Raw genomic sequence first — 14,010 nt, 5'->3', positions numbered from 1 at the left:
AATAATCGACTAAATTTTATATTTATTTTCTGACATCTCTACTCATTTCATTTAATTATGAAAAGCCTAGTGGTCAAAGCGTCACTGATGTAAAATTACATTAATTGTTTATGGGTTTGTCAAGTTTTGTTGTTGTCATTTTTTTGACATTTGTTTTGTGAAGTTGAGATATCCCAGGGTTTTGCTTGCTTGTAATTATTGAAAAACTTAAATTTGTATAAATAAAGTGCACTATGGCTCCAAAAAATATCGAAGACGTTGACTTGTATGCTGTTCTCGATGTTCCAATAACAGCTACAGAATCAGAGGTATGTATATTAATAAGAAAGTCAATATTCTTTGGTTTATGCTTCTTTATCCTGTTATTAGTTTATTTGTATTGAATATATTTGCAGATTAAAAAAGCTTATCGAAAGAAAGCTCTACAATGCCATCCTGACAAAAACCCTGATGATCCTAAGGCTGCAGAAACTTTCCACGCATTGTCACAGGCCTTAGAAATATTGACGGATGTCTCCGCTCGTGCTGCCTATGACAAAGTTTTAAGAGCCAAAGCTGCAGCCAAACTTAGGCACCAAGAGTTAGACAGTAAGCGACAAAAGCTCAAAGAAGATTTGGAAAGGCGGGAAAAAGAAGCAGAGACAGGGAAAGGAACTTGTAACCTCACAGATGAACAAAAACTAGCCGCTGAAATAGAGAGACTGCAGAGAGAAGGTAGTAGGCTGTTAGTAGAAGAACAGCAAAGGATGAAAGCAGAAATACAAAAAACCATGGGCATCCTGAAAGAACCTGTGTGGGATTCAAGTCTTAATAGAATTAAGATAAAGTGGAAAGTGGACAAAACTGACTCAAGTAACGGTGGCTATGATGAAGCCACACTTAGAAGATTTTTGAAGAAGTATGGTGATATTGTAGCTTTAATTATGTCTCCCAAGAAGAAAGGGAGTGCCTTAGTAGAATTTGCAACTAAAGATGCATCAGAAATGGCTTTAGAACTAGAGAAAGGTAATTTTTAATATTTATGTAGCTTTATATTCATCCTCCATTTGAGTAGGTATAGTTCATGCTGTCATGAAATAACAAATACCACGTATCACTTCTCATACTAGCATGATTTCATTACATACTAAAATAATGTTTATTTTCAGGATTACCAGACAACCCATTAGAATTGAAATGGTTGAATGAGAGACCAGTATTAACAACAAAAAAGAAGGATGTTACTGGGCCATCAGTAATTTCTGACAGAGACTATGAATCTCTGGTTCTAACAAAAATGAGGCAAGCTGCAGAAAGGCAAAAGTTAATAGAAGAAATGATGAAAGAGGAACAGAATAAATCATGATAAACAATAGAATATGTATTTTATTTCATTACTGATTGATAGAACTTTTAAAGAAAAACTCTTTTAGCTTTTAACATTTTGTATTTCCAAATGTATGTTATAATGATTATTGATCTTTAAATCTTATTTTTAACTGGGTCAAAAGGTTTCCAATCTTTCAAAAAGTCCACAACCTTTTTTCGTTGTAAATCTCCATACTCTTTTCGTGGATTCTTCCACAAACTGTGATCCAAATCCAAAATGCCTGCAATGATTTCCTGAAAAGTGAAAAAGATAATATTTAATTAAAGTATAAATTAATACAGATTCCCCTGATGCTTACTGTTTTCAAATAGAAATACATAGTTACCTCAGCAAATGTCTTGGGAAACAGTTGTTGATCCTCAATGACATGAGCAAAACCTGGATCCATTCCAAAATCTATCCAAAAGTACGGCAATCCTTTTGGAATCCCTTTTCTAATATTTTTTCCTTTTAGGTCAACAACCTTCTTGTTCATAGACCACTCTGCTTCACATTCTAAGAGGGCTTTCTTGAAGTAGATTGCCGCCATATCACCTACATCTCTTGGTAGGGGTACACAGTTTACCACCATATGTGGGTATCTGTTTAATTTTGTTGCAGTTTCGAAAAATACTACATCCATGCCTTGGGAGTTGTAGAATTGTGTCAAAGCTTTTCTATAATTCTGAAAATAATAATTATGTAATTTAGATACATAAATATGGAAAAATTTGTAGCCAGTGTTGCCATAAGTGTGCTACTACTTACCAATATTTCTTCCCAAACATCTTCATCTACAGCGGTAACACAAGTAGCATGCTGAATGGTAGTTATTAAACATTGATCTTTGACAAGAGATTTTCTAGAAGGCAGTGCTAAATAGACTTTATTGCTGCAGCTGACCATAAGGTGTTTTATCATGTTCTTTGAATCCAGACAATGTTCACAGCCTTCTAAAGTCCTCTCCATTTTAACATGTTGACTGATTGCCCTCTGTTTCTCATTTTCACTTTCCTTGGCTTCATTTCTGTTCTTTGATATATTGTCCATGAAGATGTCTTCAATATCATCATTAGGATTCTTGTGTTTAGCTGTGAGTTTGGCCAGCTCTGCTTCATCATTGTAATTGTTTCCATATTTTTCTTGTTGGAACTAAAAATTAAACAAAACATAGGTAAGGAATTGATTATGCAATAGATGAGGATGAATATTAATGTTATAATAATTTCAGATACTTACCATTTGGGCTAAATTATACTTGTCATCATCGCCAAAGTATTTAGTCCTCTCTCCACCAACATACGTTTCTGCCTTTCTTTTACCACTTTTGCTTCTGGGATCTCCTTTTGCTTCACTGCTAGTGAGCGGTCTACTGTTTCCAGAAGCACTTGTGGCTATTAGCATTACTCTGTCATCCTCTTCCTCACCTACATTAGGATTCTGTTTTCTGTATTCTCTTGCAGCTTCTAACTTTGCTTTTAGTTCAGCTACAACCTTCTCATCACCAAGAATTTCAGCTTTCACAATCTTAGCAGCTAACTTGTTCATTTTCTCATCACTTAGATACTTGCTATCTTTTGGCTTTTCTTGTGTGGCATGTGGTTTATCAATTTGCTGCTCTCTTGGCTTTGACTCGCTTGGTTTAGACACAACAGGTTCATCTCTTGCTGAACTCTGTGAATCATTTCTTCTTTCTCTATTGTCAGATTGTTTCCTCCAGTTACCTGACTTTCTATATGAATCTCTATCAGATTCTCTTCTATCTTTGTAGTAATCTCTATGATTTTCATTGGATCCTCTACCTGAATGTGACCCAGAAGTGTAGGAATTTGAACTTCTGGACCTTGAATAATAGTCTTCATCATCATCATCAGTCGGCTTGACAAATGGTCTTGATTTTCTGAAGCTTTCAGGTGTTTGTGGCACACCAGTGCCTCCATCTTTCCAGTAAGGGTTCAACTCTCTGCTGCTAGTTCCAGGGTTGTATGAATCTATATTCTTTTTGTCTTTTTCTTCTCTTTTGGGCCTGATATCTTCCTTTGTGTATGTCTTCAGCATGCCAGTCATAGACATCCAATCCTCTCTCTGTGCCTCATTGGTCCTCCTAGTTTCTTGTTCTACCCATTCATCAGATTCTGAACCACTTGAACTTGATGTCTGTAAAATGAATGTATTTTGATTATGATTGAACTGCAACATTTTATGCTAGTATAATAAATCTTGTAAAAGGCTGAATCAATTTAGATAAAGTAAACAACATTTTCTTTAGAAACCATGAAAACAGTTAACATAAACACTTACACTGGGCGATCTCCTTTTACTCTTCTTGTCAGATTTTTTAGATTTATGTGATTTACTATGCTTGCTCTTCTTATGTTTTTCTTTCATGTTTAATGATGTAAGATACTATGTTTTACAAATTAAGACCTATCACAAATTATTCACAACAAAACAAACGCATGAAAGAAGCCTCTGGTTATTGATGTCATGTCATGTCAGTTGCTGTCAATGTCCCATGTCAAAACGGGCAGTGTCACCCTTTTATTGAGCAAAATTCTCTATTTTCACAATTAAAACTGAGACAGTACATTGACTTATAAACTACTATCTCAATGAGACAGTAGCATAATGAATATTGAAGCAACTTGTAATCATCTTACAAAAAATTGAAAATTTTGGTGATCCATGAGTCATTCCCCTTTTTATGGTGTGACTTATCTTCTTCAATGAGTCATATTTACTCTTTGGTGTGTTCCCTCCGTGTCTAAGTAGTCTGTGGTTTAATTGTTTTTTTTTCATTCGTTGTTGCCGTTTGTTGGTTGCTGTCGTTTATCGCTTGTTATAAGCAATTTTGTTGAAATAAGTAATCATATCGTTATTTAATTCATTCAACTATTATACTTTGGTGGTCCGTGATAAGAGTGCATTCATATAATCTTTGGCAAGAAAGTGGGGTGTATAATACCATTACGTTAATTTAATTTGTTGTGATATGTACCTGTGAGCATGGATGCCTGCTGAGGAATGTCGGAATACGCTCTTGATTTAGTATTCCGTGTGTGTTCTTAACTACTTAAAGTTCGGAGTACACACCTTGAAAGTAACTGTGAGTTGTTTTTGTTTCAAAACTTAAAGCGTATCGAAGTAACCATGTCGAATTGACTGTCGATTTGTGTTATCGCAAAAGAAAGTATTGGTAATCGGTTAGCTTTCTTTTTCATTAGAATCGCTACAAGCTACAATGATAAAGATGTGTTAATTTTGGCAATTAGAACAGTAGGTAAACATTTGACTGACTTTAAAATGGATGTTTTGTTTGCAGTGTACATAGCACACTATGTTTTCCAAGAAAAAGAAAAAGCCTCTGATTTCGCCGCCAAGTAATTTTGAACACAGAGTACATACGGGCTTCGATAAACGTGAGGGAAAGTTTGTTGGACTTCCTTTGCAATGGGCCTCACTAGTGGGTAATAACCAGGTATGTACTTGTGATTTCCTCTAATAACTAACTAGTTAGTGAGCATGCTGTAATCTGTAATATATTTTTAATATCCCTCAAATGGAGTCACACATTAGCTTATTGGTTTCTATTCTGTTGACAAAATTGTCTATATGTAGTAGATGATAATAGTTAACTTAATATTGTACTTTTGTTTTTTCATTTCACTGTCACTAAACTTTGAATTTATTTCAGATATTAAAAGCGACAGGCAGACCACTACCTCTGGTAGACCCATCTGAAATTACACCCACCGAAATTCTAGATCTTAAAACTATAGTCAGAGGTGAACATAGAACTACCTCAGTATCATCAATAGCACGTCCCTTGCCTGCAAACATTCCACAACAGCCGGTGCAAAATGGTGTTGTACTGCCAAAGACATCAAATGTTGCCAGGTCAAACTCTTTAAGGAGTACCAGCCCACCGAGAATAAGGAGAGACTTAAGGAGTCAGCCTAATGTTCCTCCTTCAGTCCCTGAAGAGTCACCACCAGTCCCTCCCGCCCCACAGCAATACATGAGTTTGAGAAGAGAACACAGCAATTATACATTGAACAAACCTATTGCTGAGTCTCCTGTAGAGTGGAGCCAGCATGCCCATGAAGCTACAATCAGACAAGTACCAGAAATTAATGATAATCACCACACTCCTATGACATATCAGAACATACAAAATGCTAATGTGCCTTATCAACATAATCATCCACCACAACCTATGACCCATGGACCTCATGGACTCAATGGAAACAATATCAATATGGGTATGATATCTAATTTAATTTTTATTTTAAATATCACTAATGTGAGTTGCTCAGTATACCATTAAGCTAAATATGCTCATGTCCAGAGTGGATTAAAATCTATAGTTCTGTACAATCCAAATCACAACCCTCGAGACTGCCAAACCGATGGCTTAGGAATCCCTGCTAAGATACTAAGTGCATACTTTTATTACACTTTGCAGTGTGAATATTTTTACATATTACTAACAAGCTACTTAATATATTTTTCATTAAGTTCTGAATTACATACAATCAAGATACAATTATACCTTTAAGTTCAGCATAACAACAAACTAAACTGCCTTGGTATACAATAAGTCATTTAACTTGTTAATTCAATTTGCAACGTTACACAGTCACCTCAGATGTCATAAATGAATGATTGACTTAATAAATTCATAGTGCAACACTTGCATACAAGATGTGTATACCTAATTTAAGGTAGGCATACATATGCAATGAGTCACTTTATTCCCATTTAAAATTCCATGTGAATTTTTTGGATGAGCGCAAGCACATTTTATGTAGTAAGAGATTTTCTTTAGTAGGTTGTGAATAAGTCTGAGTATACAGGCATCATTTTAATCAGATATTTATGGAAAATATTTAATTTATGCTAATATTATAAAGAGGTAAAGTTAAGTACTGTTTAGTACACAAGTTTAGGCACTGTAGGGGGTAATCTCAGGATGTACTGAAAAAAATTGAAAATTATTTTACGATAGACAACTACAATATTTGGGAGGTTCATAAGTTATATTTTATCAGGATATGGCAATCACTCCCCTCAGGGAATCAGGTAGTGTACCAAATTATGGTAGCATAGTTCTGTACAAAACTTCGCCAGTTTCGCCATTTTCGAAATTCCCGCTTAGCGAGACATTTAGTGTATAATTTTTATTTCAGTATTTATTTATAATTGTTGTTTTGTTGTCCAGGTGACGCTTATGGCGTGTCTCGTGTGCAAGGTGGGCCGGGCGCCGCGCCGCACCTGCCCCTTGCTGCCTCCAAACACGAACTGCGATTGACACATGAACAGGTAACTTGTTTAATTACGTAATATACTCCTTATATGGCTAATTGTCTCATATCGCAGGCAATATGGCATAAATGGACATGAGAATAATAATGTTTGCTTAACTGAACTCAACATTTGAGTACATAAAAATAATCTAAAGTGACCCATTTTAGAACATTGAAAACTTCTATCAATGGCCGTTGGCCTCTTTCAGTGTCAATATAAAAGAGGCCAAGAGATAAGTCGCTGTAGAGTTCGCGCAGAATCGCGCGTGATATCCGACACCCTATCTATTTAGCTCACATTCATTGACGGCTAAATACAGGTTTCCTTTATGACGCCACCCTCTTTGTTCCTGAGCTAACTTTATGCCTACTATAGAGTTCTATGTATAGAATAGATTTTCTCATCCTTGACATAGCCTGGTTTTTGTAACTAAACTATAGCGCGATCTAGGATTTGTTTTCTATTATATGACGTGTATATCAGCCCATTCAAACGTGGGGAACGTTTGAATGAAGACCAAAGCTTAGTTTATGTGTGGAGTAATAATAATACTATAAATAAGACGGCTCTTTCTTACAACTTTTTCTATGGATGTTTAATGTTTTGCTTATGAAGTATCTTCATCAAATACTTGCCGTCTCCAGCACACAAAATATATACAGCTATAAGACATTGACTATCATAAAATATTGTTTTCGTTTGATAGTTTCGCGCGGCCCTCCGTTTGGTGGTAAGCGAGGGAGACCCCCGGGCTACACTGAGCGGCTTCAGTAAGATCGGCGAGGGAAGCACCGGCGTTGTATGCGCGGCCACAGACACGCGCACACGTCGTCGCGTGGCCGTCAAGATGATGAACCTCAGGAAACAGCAGAGGCGAGAACTGCTGTTCAATGAAGTTGTAAGTAACTGTTACCAGTGGTGGTTCTACCCCAGTGGGCACTGTCGGCATGCCCACATATCATTTTTTGTGACGTCACACTTATTTCTTGTTGTGTACTCCCCCAATGTTCTCTCCCTATGTAATCCCTTATGTGCACCCTTTATAAACTTCCTTATGTATTCTCTTATATTTAAACCCCCTTTCAAATACCCACTACTTCCCTTACTTTCTTTCCGTAACTACTCCCTTGTATTATCTTCCTGTATTTTCCCATATACTTCTTATTTACTCCCCTAATGCTCCCTTATTTTTATTCGCTATATACTCCTATCTGTACTTGTATGTGAACTTTTAACTATTTTGTCCAGGTTATAATGCGTGACTATCCTCACCCGAACATCGTGGAGATGCATGCTTCGTACCTAGTCGGTGATGAGCTATGGGTGGTCATGGAGTACATGGCTGGCGGAGCTCTTACTGATATTGTGACGAGGGCACGGATGGACCCTGAACAAATCGCTACCGTCTGCAAACAGTGCTTGAAGGTAAGAAACGATTGGAATAACAAAGTGTTCTGATTACAATACTAATGATCTTAATAAATGTCTGTTTTAACATTATGTGTGTAATGTAATATTATCATTGTTTTCAATATTTCAGGCTTTGGCATTCTTACACAGTCAAGGAGTTATTCATCGAGACATAAAGTCAGACTCCATTCTTATGACCGCCGACGGTCGCGTGAAATTATCAGATTTCGGCTTTTGTGCCCAAGTTTCAGAGGTAATAATCAAGAGTTTATTTCTGTATTGATGGCATATTTTAAGAATACGAACAAAAAGTATAATTTCTGGTGCTTATACATATACAAATTCTATTTCAGGAACTGCCTAAAAGAAAATCTCTAGTGGGGACGCCATATTGGATGTCGCCTGAAGTGATATCAAGATTGCCGTACGGTCCCGAAGTGGATGTCTGGTCGCTCGGCATAATGCTCGTCGAAATGGTGGACGGAGAACCGCCCTTCTTCAACGAGCCACCTTTACAGGTAATTGATAAGTGAAATAGAATTTTGCAGATTTGGTTTCAATATTTAATTAAAAGAGTATGTGGTATAAAAGAAGCAGAATATGTTGGTCAAGGTTATGTTTCGGTTAAATGTTCTGAGTTGCGTTAAATGTTCTAAGTCTGATCTGGCAAAGGCGTCGCGGACGCTCCCTTCGTATTCATTTGAGCGGCGAATTCGCTCGCCTGATTTGAGCGTACTGTAACACATGGTGACTCCCTCAGGCGATGCGGCGCATCCGCGACATGCCGCCGCCGCGGCCGCGCGGCGCGGCGCGCTGCCCCGCCGACCTGCTGAGCTTCGTGGAGTGCGCCCTGGTGCGCGAGCCCGCCGCGCGCCAGTCCGCCGCGCGCCTGCTGCAGCACCCCTTCCTGCGCCGCGCCGGCCCGCCCGCGCTGCTCGTGCCGCTCATGCCGCCCGCGCACATACCGACCAGTGAGTTACTGTACCCCTGCTCCCGCCGTGACGAGAGAACGCGGATACATGCCTGACATTTGCTCAACAGACTCATTTTAAACCACATCCGAATGATGTGCCATAACCTTTTTTAAGATCTAGATTCGGCCGTCCTTGCGAGCTAATATTTGATCCACGACTAATTCTAACATTGCAATAGAAATTAATAACTTATTTTAATTTCAGATCAATCGATGTCGCCTGGACCACCGCGCTCGGATCGATAGAATACTGGTCAAACGTTGAACATATCGGCAGCTATTTATACAGATGTATTTACTAAGTTATCCCTATGACAAACAGACGAAAAATATCGAACATGACATACCAAAGTTGTTGTAACGCAACTTGTTTTAGTTTATTTTTGTGTGCACTAAAATAAGACATGCAAGTACTTAGCCACTGCAGCCCCAGTGATCATTCCATTACTTATGAATTTGTATTTCCTTTGAAAAAGAACGGTATTTATGACATTCCTTCGATTTTTACACTTTTCTATTTACTTGCTAGTATAGAGTTATTAAGTATATTGTTACTGTTAAATGGGTTTTCAGTATCGTGAAATACTGTTAAAAGATACAAATATAACTTATAAGATATTCCAAATTTCCGCCCCGTCCAGTTTAGTACCTACTCATATATTGTTGAAACCTGTTATTGTAGTAAATTACTATACAAAATAGTGTGTTGTGAAAAAATACATATTTTCTTCTACTCTTTTTTACCTATGTAATTCTAAACGGTTAGTGTTCGTTTGTAAAATCAAATGTATTGTAAAAAGTGTTTTCTTTAATTGTAATTAAAATTAGAACCATGAAGTGCCAGAAAATTACGAAAATCGATTATAAATCAGTATTATGGATTGCCTTGTACTTATTATTAAAAACTTATACATTTTCTTTAGGTTAAGATTTAGTGAATCTGTAACTTATTCATGTCTAACCAGCTAACATTCCGACTATCTTAAAATGTTTTGTTATACTTTTGTAATGGTGGTCTGTCACAATCAATTCTGAAGTCTTTCATATACATTTACTTTGTTAACAATTATTGTACGAGATTAATGTTAATTATTTTTCTAAATTAGCTGTCAATGTTGTGGCCTAAAGTGTACTGTGATTTCAAGAGCCTATAGTATAGAGCCGGTCTTGTCGTGTTTTACTTTACATTTCTACTGACATATTGTACTCATTATAACAGAAATGTACCTAATATATTAAAATATCATATTAGTTGTTAATGCCTGTAAACTACAGCAGCTAGGTTAAAAAACAAATCATGCATTGAGTTGTAACTTTAGATATTGACAACGCCTTATTAGGATGTGTAGTGCCTTAATAAAGCCTTTATTGTTTATAGTAAACTAGTTATTGCACTTGATATTATTTGTTACGATATCTCAGACGAGAATGACATTGTTAATATCGTAGTATATTAAGCACATCACAATGATATTCATTTTGAGTTGCAGTTGATGAAGTGAATTCTATTCTAATTTATTGTTTTACATTCACATCATTTTTTATAAGGTATTATGCCAAATATATTGTATTATTTCATATTTGTAAAATCACATTGTTAAGAACTGTTACAGAATATAGACTTTGAAACAATTTGTTTTGTATTATTTCCCTCTTTTAACTCCATCCCGAGAGTCTTATATAAATAAAATAAAAGTTACGTGTATTTAGGTTTATTAATTACAATTCAAACAATAGAGATATATAGACGACAAAACTTATTTGTAGAATTCATATTCACTCTCATCCTTCTTGATGTTGTTCTTGTAACCCTTCTCGAAGTCTTTGGGCAGAACAATATACCTGAAACAAAAGTATGCAAATTAGTACCCATAATGCTGAACATATCTAAATATTTCTAAACATGAATTTCTTCTAAAATAGCAGCAATAAAATCAATATGAGACACTAAAGGGCCATATTCAGTTTTTAAAATTAAGGATTGAAATGAAAACTGCTTATCTCCTTTCTAAACTCATTGGCGGTTAGCAACTAACTTCAGCGCGCTATGTTCCAAGCCGCCATAAAGTTTGGCGGACTATAAACGACGTCAAGTATCTCTTACCTATTCTCACGGACGGCGTGCATGCCAGCCTCTTGGCAAATAGCGTTAATGTCAGCTCCGGAAACGCGATCCGGTCGCGCCACAAACTCTTCTAAATCTACTTCTTCAGACAGATTCATTTTAGCGGTGATCGTTGAGAAGATCAGTCGCTTTTGACGCCTGTGGACATGAAGAACATTTTTAAAGACAAATAATTGAGTGTTATTATAAAAAGCTAGGCGAAAAATCAGGTACTAAATGTCACCTCAAGATTTTTTATCAGTCTAAATTGTAAGGTACTTGCCTGTCGGGCAGAGGGAACTCGATCTTCCTGTCAAGACGGCCAGGTCTAAGGAGGGCAGGGTCCAAAGTGTCAGCACGATTTGTGGCCATAATTACCTACAAATGGAGAAGGCGTAATTAGACACTTAGATGATAACATTCGTAAGTTTCAGGTTATGTGTTGATGTTTACCTTAACATTGGTGGTTTGATCAAATCCATCCATTTGGTTGAGGAGCTCAAGCAAGATTCTCTGTACTTCTCTGTCAGCACCAGTTTGGGCATCAAATCTGGAATAAAGAGTAATAAACATGGATTACATGTAAACCAATCGTGAGATATCTTTAAACTGAAGAAAATGTTTGAAGTTTTGACAGCTTTTGTATATAAAGTATTATGTTAAACTGCTATACATATTTATTCCTTAGATAGAAGTTAATTGAAAAACACACACATGGCACACTGATTCACAAATTAAAATGTACCTTTTAGTAGCAATAGCATCGATCTCATCAATGAAGATGATGGCGGGGCTGTTCTCTTTAGCTAGACGGAAGACATCGCGCACCATACGGGGCCCTTCTCCCAGGTACTTCTGCACGAACTCGGAGCCCACCACGCGAATGAACGCCGCTAAATGAGAAATATGGTCGTTATTATTAGACATGTAATACTTAAACTTTATCAGTGTAATCTATAGTTTTGAAGCTAAATTCATTATAGATCTTCTGTCGTATTTACAGATATAAAACATTAATTTATCAGTCACCCTTTAGAAAAGGTTGTGGGCACATATTCACATTCTTTAAATTCAGGTATATAAGGGAGTATATAAAGGGAGTACATACATTGAGTTCTCTTCCCTAAATTTATCATGTTTGGTGTGAAATTACCTGTGGTATGATGAGCTACAGCCTTAGCCAACATAGTTTTGCCGCACCCTGGAGGCCCGTACATGAGCACACCTCGAGGCGGCTCAATACCAATCTGTCGGTACAGTTCCACATGTGTCAGGGGTAATTCTACAGCTTCCCTGATCTCCTGCTTTTGTGTGTCCATGCCACCAATGTCTGAGTACTGAACATCGGGCTTCTCATCTGTGAAATGTAATTTTCTTTAGTACAGACATCTCTTCGTAAAAATTCTTGTATACATACGAATATGAATTTGTTTAAGACTTTCAGGTGAAAACAGCTGACACAATAGATGTAAGCTAAAGATATTTATGGGCTACATTTCAAAGCAAGCAAGAATATTATCTTAGAAGGACATTGAAAATAGCAAGTACAAAATATGGAAACTACTTCATAGGCCAAATTGTTTAAAAAAGAATGAATGATGAGTACTAAGATATTATGACAAAGCATACATACCAGCCTGTAACATGGAAATGGAGCTGTCTGCTTCTGGTGGCAACACATCTACAAGTGCATTGGAGTGCTTGTGGAGAGCCACAGAGGCTGAAGGCTTCAACAGCTCTCTGTCAATCGTTGACAAGATGCGAACATAGTAGTTTGACCCAGTTGTACTGCCAACTGTAAAAAGATAAATTCTGAATCATTAGCATTACGAAGGTAAAAATCTTAATATTTCCAATGTTATAATTACAACTATTACAAAAGAAAATTATGTCTTAAAGAATAGCCTCTGTATAACAGTATAACCAATTAATATCAATCTCTCTTCTAAAATATTATATAAACAAGATTTTGGTAAAAGCAGTTTCTAGAGCCTTTTAACTGAATCTTTTCATATAACCGTTCCTATGTATACAAAGAAATCTGAAAGTTAACAATAAACATTGTATAATAATTCAAAACAAACCTATGCCAGTATTTTGGTCCACAGCTTCAAGGAATTGACCAATCACAAGAGGTACGGATTGGATTCTCTTCACCTCTTCCTGAGCGTGAAGGTACTCCTTCTTGAGGTTCCTTTGTTCATCCTTTATGTACTCTTCTTGAACTTCCAAGAATTCAAGCATACGTTGGAGTTTCTGAAAATATTTTGGGTTTTTGTCATTCATATCTTAGTCATTTGGGTTATTTGTTGGAAAAATATAGTAGTTAGCAGTATGTAACCAATGAGTATCTTTAAAGTAAATTTCTTCAAGACAAGTCTAACATACATGAGTTTTACACAGTCCCTGGTTTAGCATGATCTATTTCAACAGTGATCACTTGACTTTCCTACATAAATTATATTTTACTTTGTTACCTTGTATTTAGTGTAGAGATCTTCAGATTCCAATTCATCAAAGGTCTGAGGTCCTGGGAATGATAGTCCCTTGGCATCTACGACTTGGTCATCCTGAAAGACAATGATGATCATGACAAAATATACACAACATCTCATTTATCGATTGTAAAAAGAAACAAAATATAAAAATACCTTCTCCGGCAATATGATACCAATTTCTTCCATTCTGGTATAGGTTACTTTTGTATTATAATTCTAAATCAGTTATCTAAAAAATTAACAATATTACGAATCTCACTGTCGAAGAAATATGCCACCAGTTTCCATGGACAAGCTACATGACATTACAAAAAAAATAAAATGAGACAGTATATAGAACTCTGTAAAAGCTAGAAAGAGAAAAAAGCTA

General features: G+C 36.4%; 4 protein-coding genes across 5 annotated transcripts; 2 read left to right on the top strand and 2 right to left on the bottom strand.

Moving 5' to 3' along the window:
- Window positions 1–132: 132 nt before the first annotated feature.
- On the top strand, window positions 133–1,357 carry LOC110384467 (dnaJ homolog subfamily C member 17). Its single transcript, XM_021345756.3, has 3 exons — window positions 133–308; window positions 396–1,005; window positions 1,149–1,357. Exons 1-3 carry the CDS (start codon window positions 234–236, stop codon window positions 1,343–1,345), a joined length of 882 nt encoding a protein of 293 aa, XP_021201431.3. The 5' UTR covers window positions 133–233; the 3' UTR covers window positions 1,346–1,357.
- Window positions 1,340–3,843, bottom strand: LOC110384595 (CWF19-like protein 2 homolog). Its single transcript, XM_021345950.3, has 5 exons — window positions 3,650–3,843; window positions 2,588–3,505; window positions 2,117–2,500; window positions 1,695–2,033; window positions 1,340–1,602 (listed from the first exon to the last, which is right to left on the bottom strand). Exons 1-5 carry the CDS (start codon window positions 3,734–3,736, stop codon window positions 1,462–1,464), a joined length of 1,869 nt encoding a protein of 622 aa, XP_021201625.3. The 5' UTR covers window positions 3,737–3,843; the 3' UTR covers window positions 1,340–1,461.
- A 260-nt stretch (window positions 3,844–4,103) lies between these two features.
- LOC110384596 (serine/threonine-protein kinase PAK mbt) lies at window positions 4,104–10,668 on the top strand. Of its 2 annotated transcripts, none has more exons than XM_021345951.3 (10): window positions 4,104–4,454; window positions 4,671–4,826; window positions 5,043–5,610; window positions 6,570–6,670; window positions 7,362–7,553; window positions 7,904–8,080; window positions 8,196–8,318; window positions 8,419–8,583; window positions 8,826–9,036; window positions 9,244–10,668. In XM_021345951.3, the coding sequence occupies exons 2-10, from the start codon at window positions 4,686–4,688 to the stop codon at window positions 9,282–9,284; spliced, it is 1,719 nt and encodes a 572-aa protein (XP_021201626.3). In that variant the 5' UTR covers window positions 4,104–4,454; window positions 4,671–4,685; the 3' UTR covers window positions 9,285–10,668. The 2 variants fall into 2 exon arrangements, with proteins under 2 accessions (XP_021201626.3, XP_063894601.1); XM_064038531.1 differs by having other exon boundaries at window positions 4,116–4,211.
- A 66-nt stretch (window positions 10,669–10,734) lies between these two features.
- LOC110384597 (26S proteasome regulatory subunit 6B) lies at window positions 10,735–13,954 on the bottom strand. Its single transcript, XM_021345952.3, has 10 exons — window positions 13,794–13,954; window positions 13,620–13,712; window positions 13,227–13,398; window positions 12,776–12,937; window positions 12,296–12,499; window positions 11,888–12,035; window positions 11,596–11,692; window positions 11,426–11,520; window positions 11,143–11,301; window positions 10,735–10,880 (listed from the first exon to the last, which is right to left on the bottom strand). The coding sequence occupies exons 1-10, from the start codon at window positions 13,824–13,826 to the stop codon at window positions 10,796–10,798; spliced, it is 1,248 nt and encodes a 415-aa protein (XP_021201627.1). The 5' UTR covers window positions 13,827–13,954; the 3' UTR covers window positions 10,735–10,795.
- Between the last annotated feature and the right edge of the window lie 56 nt (window positions 13,955–14,010).

This window comes from Helicoverpa armigera, chromosome 16, assembly GCF_030705265.1.
Source record: "Helicoverpa armigera isolate CAAS_96S chromosome 16, ASM3070526v1, whole genome shotgun sequence".
In the NCBI taxonomy this organism is placed as follows: domain Eukaryota; kingdom Metazoa; phylum Arthropoda; class Insecta; order Lepidoptera; family Noctuidae; genus Helicoverpa; species Helicoverpa armigera.
This window is presented reverse-complemented; position numbering and strand designations above follow the sequence as displayed.

Coding starts and splice junctions, on each gene's coding strand:
- LOC110384467 (XM_021345756.3), top strand. CDS start 234: ATGGCTCCAAAAAATATCGAAGACGTTGACTTGTATGCTGTTCTCGAT. Junction 309..395: donor TAACAGCTACAGAATCAGAG/GTATGTATATTA, acceptor ATATATTTGCAG/ATTAAAAAAGCTTATCGAAA. Junction 1,006..1,148: donor GGCTTTAGAACTAGAGAAAG/GTAATTTTTAAT, acceptor GTTTATTTTCAG/GATTACCAGACAACCCATTA.
- LOC110384595 (XM_021345950.3), bottom strand. CDS start 3,736: ATGAAAGAAAAACATAAGAAGAGCAAGCATAGTAAATCACATAAATCT. Junction 3,506..3,649: donor GTAAAAGGAGATCGCCCAGT/GTAAGTGTTTAT, acceptor TTCATTTTACAG/ACATCAAGTTCAAGTGGTTC. Junction 2,501..2,587: donor AGTATAATTTAGCCCAAATG/GTAAGTATCTGA, acceptor TTTAATTTTTAG/TTCCAACAAGAAAAATATGG.
- LOC110384596 (XM_021345951.3), top strand. CDS start 4,686: ATGTTTTCCAAGAAAAAGAAAAAGCCTCTGATTTCGCCGCCAAGTAAT. Junction 7,554..7,903: donor AACTGCTGTTCAATGAAGTT/GTAAGTAACTGT, acceptor TATTTTGTCCAG/GTTATAATGCGTGACTATCC. Junction 8,584..8,825: donor TCAACGAGCCACCTTTACAG/GTAATTGATAAG, acceptor TGACTCCCTCAG/GCGATGCGGCGCATCCGCGA.
- LOC110384597 (XM_021345952.3), bottom strand. CDS start 13,826: ATGGAAGAAATTGGTATCATATTGCCGGAGAAG. Junction 12,500..12,775: donor CATTTCCATGTTACAGGCTG/GTATGTATGCTT, acceptor TACATTTCACAG/ATGAGAAGCCCGATGTTCAG. Junction 10,881..11,142: donor CACGCCGTCCGTGAGAATAG/GTAAGAGATACT, acceptor CTTTTGTTTCAG/GTATATTGTTCTGCCCAAAG.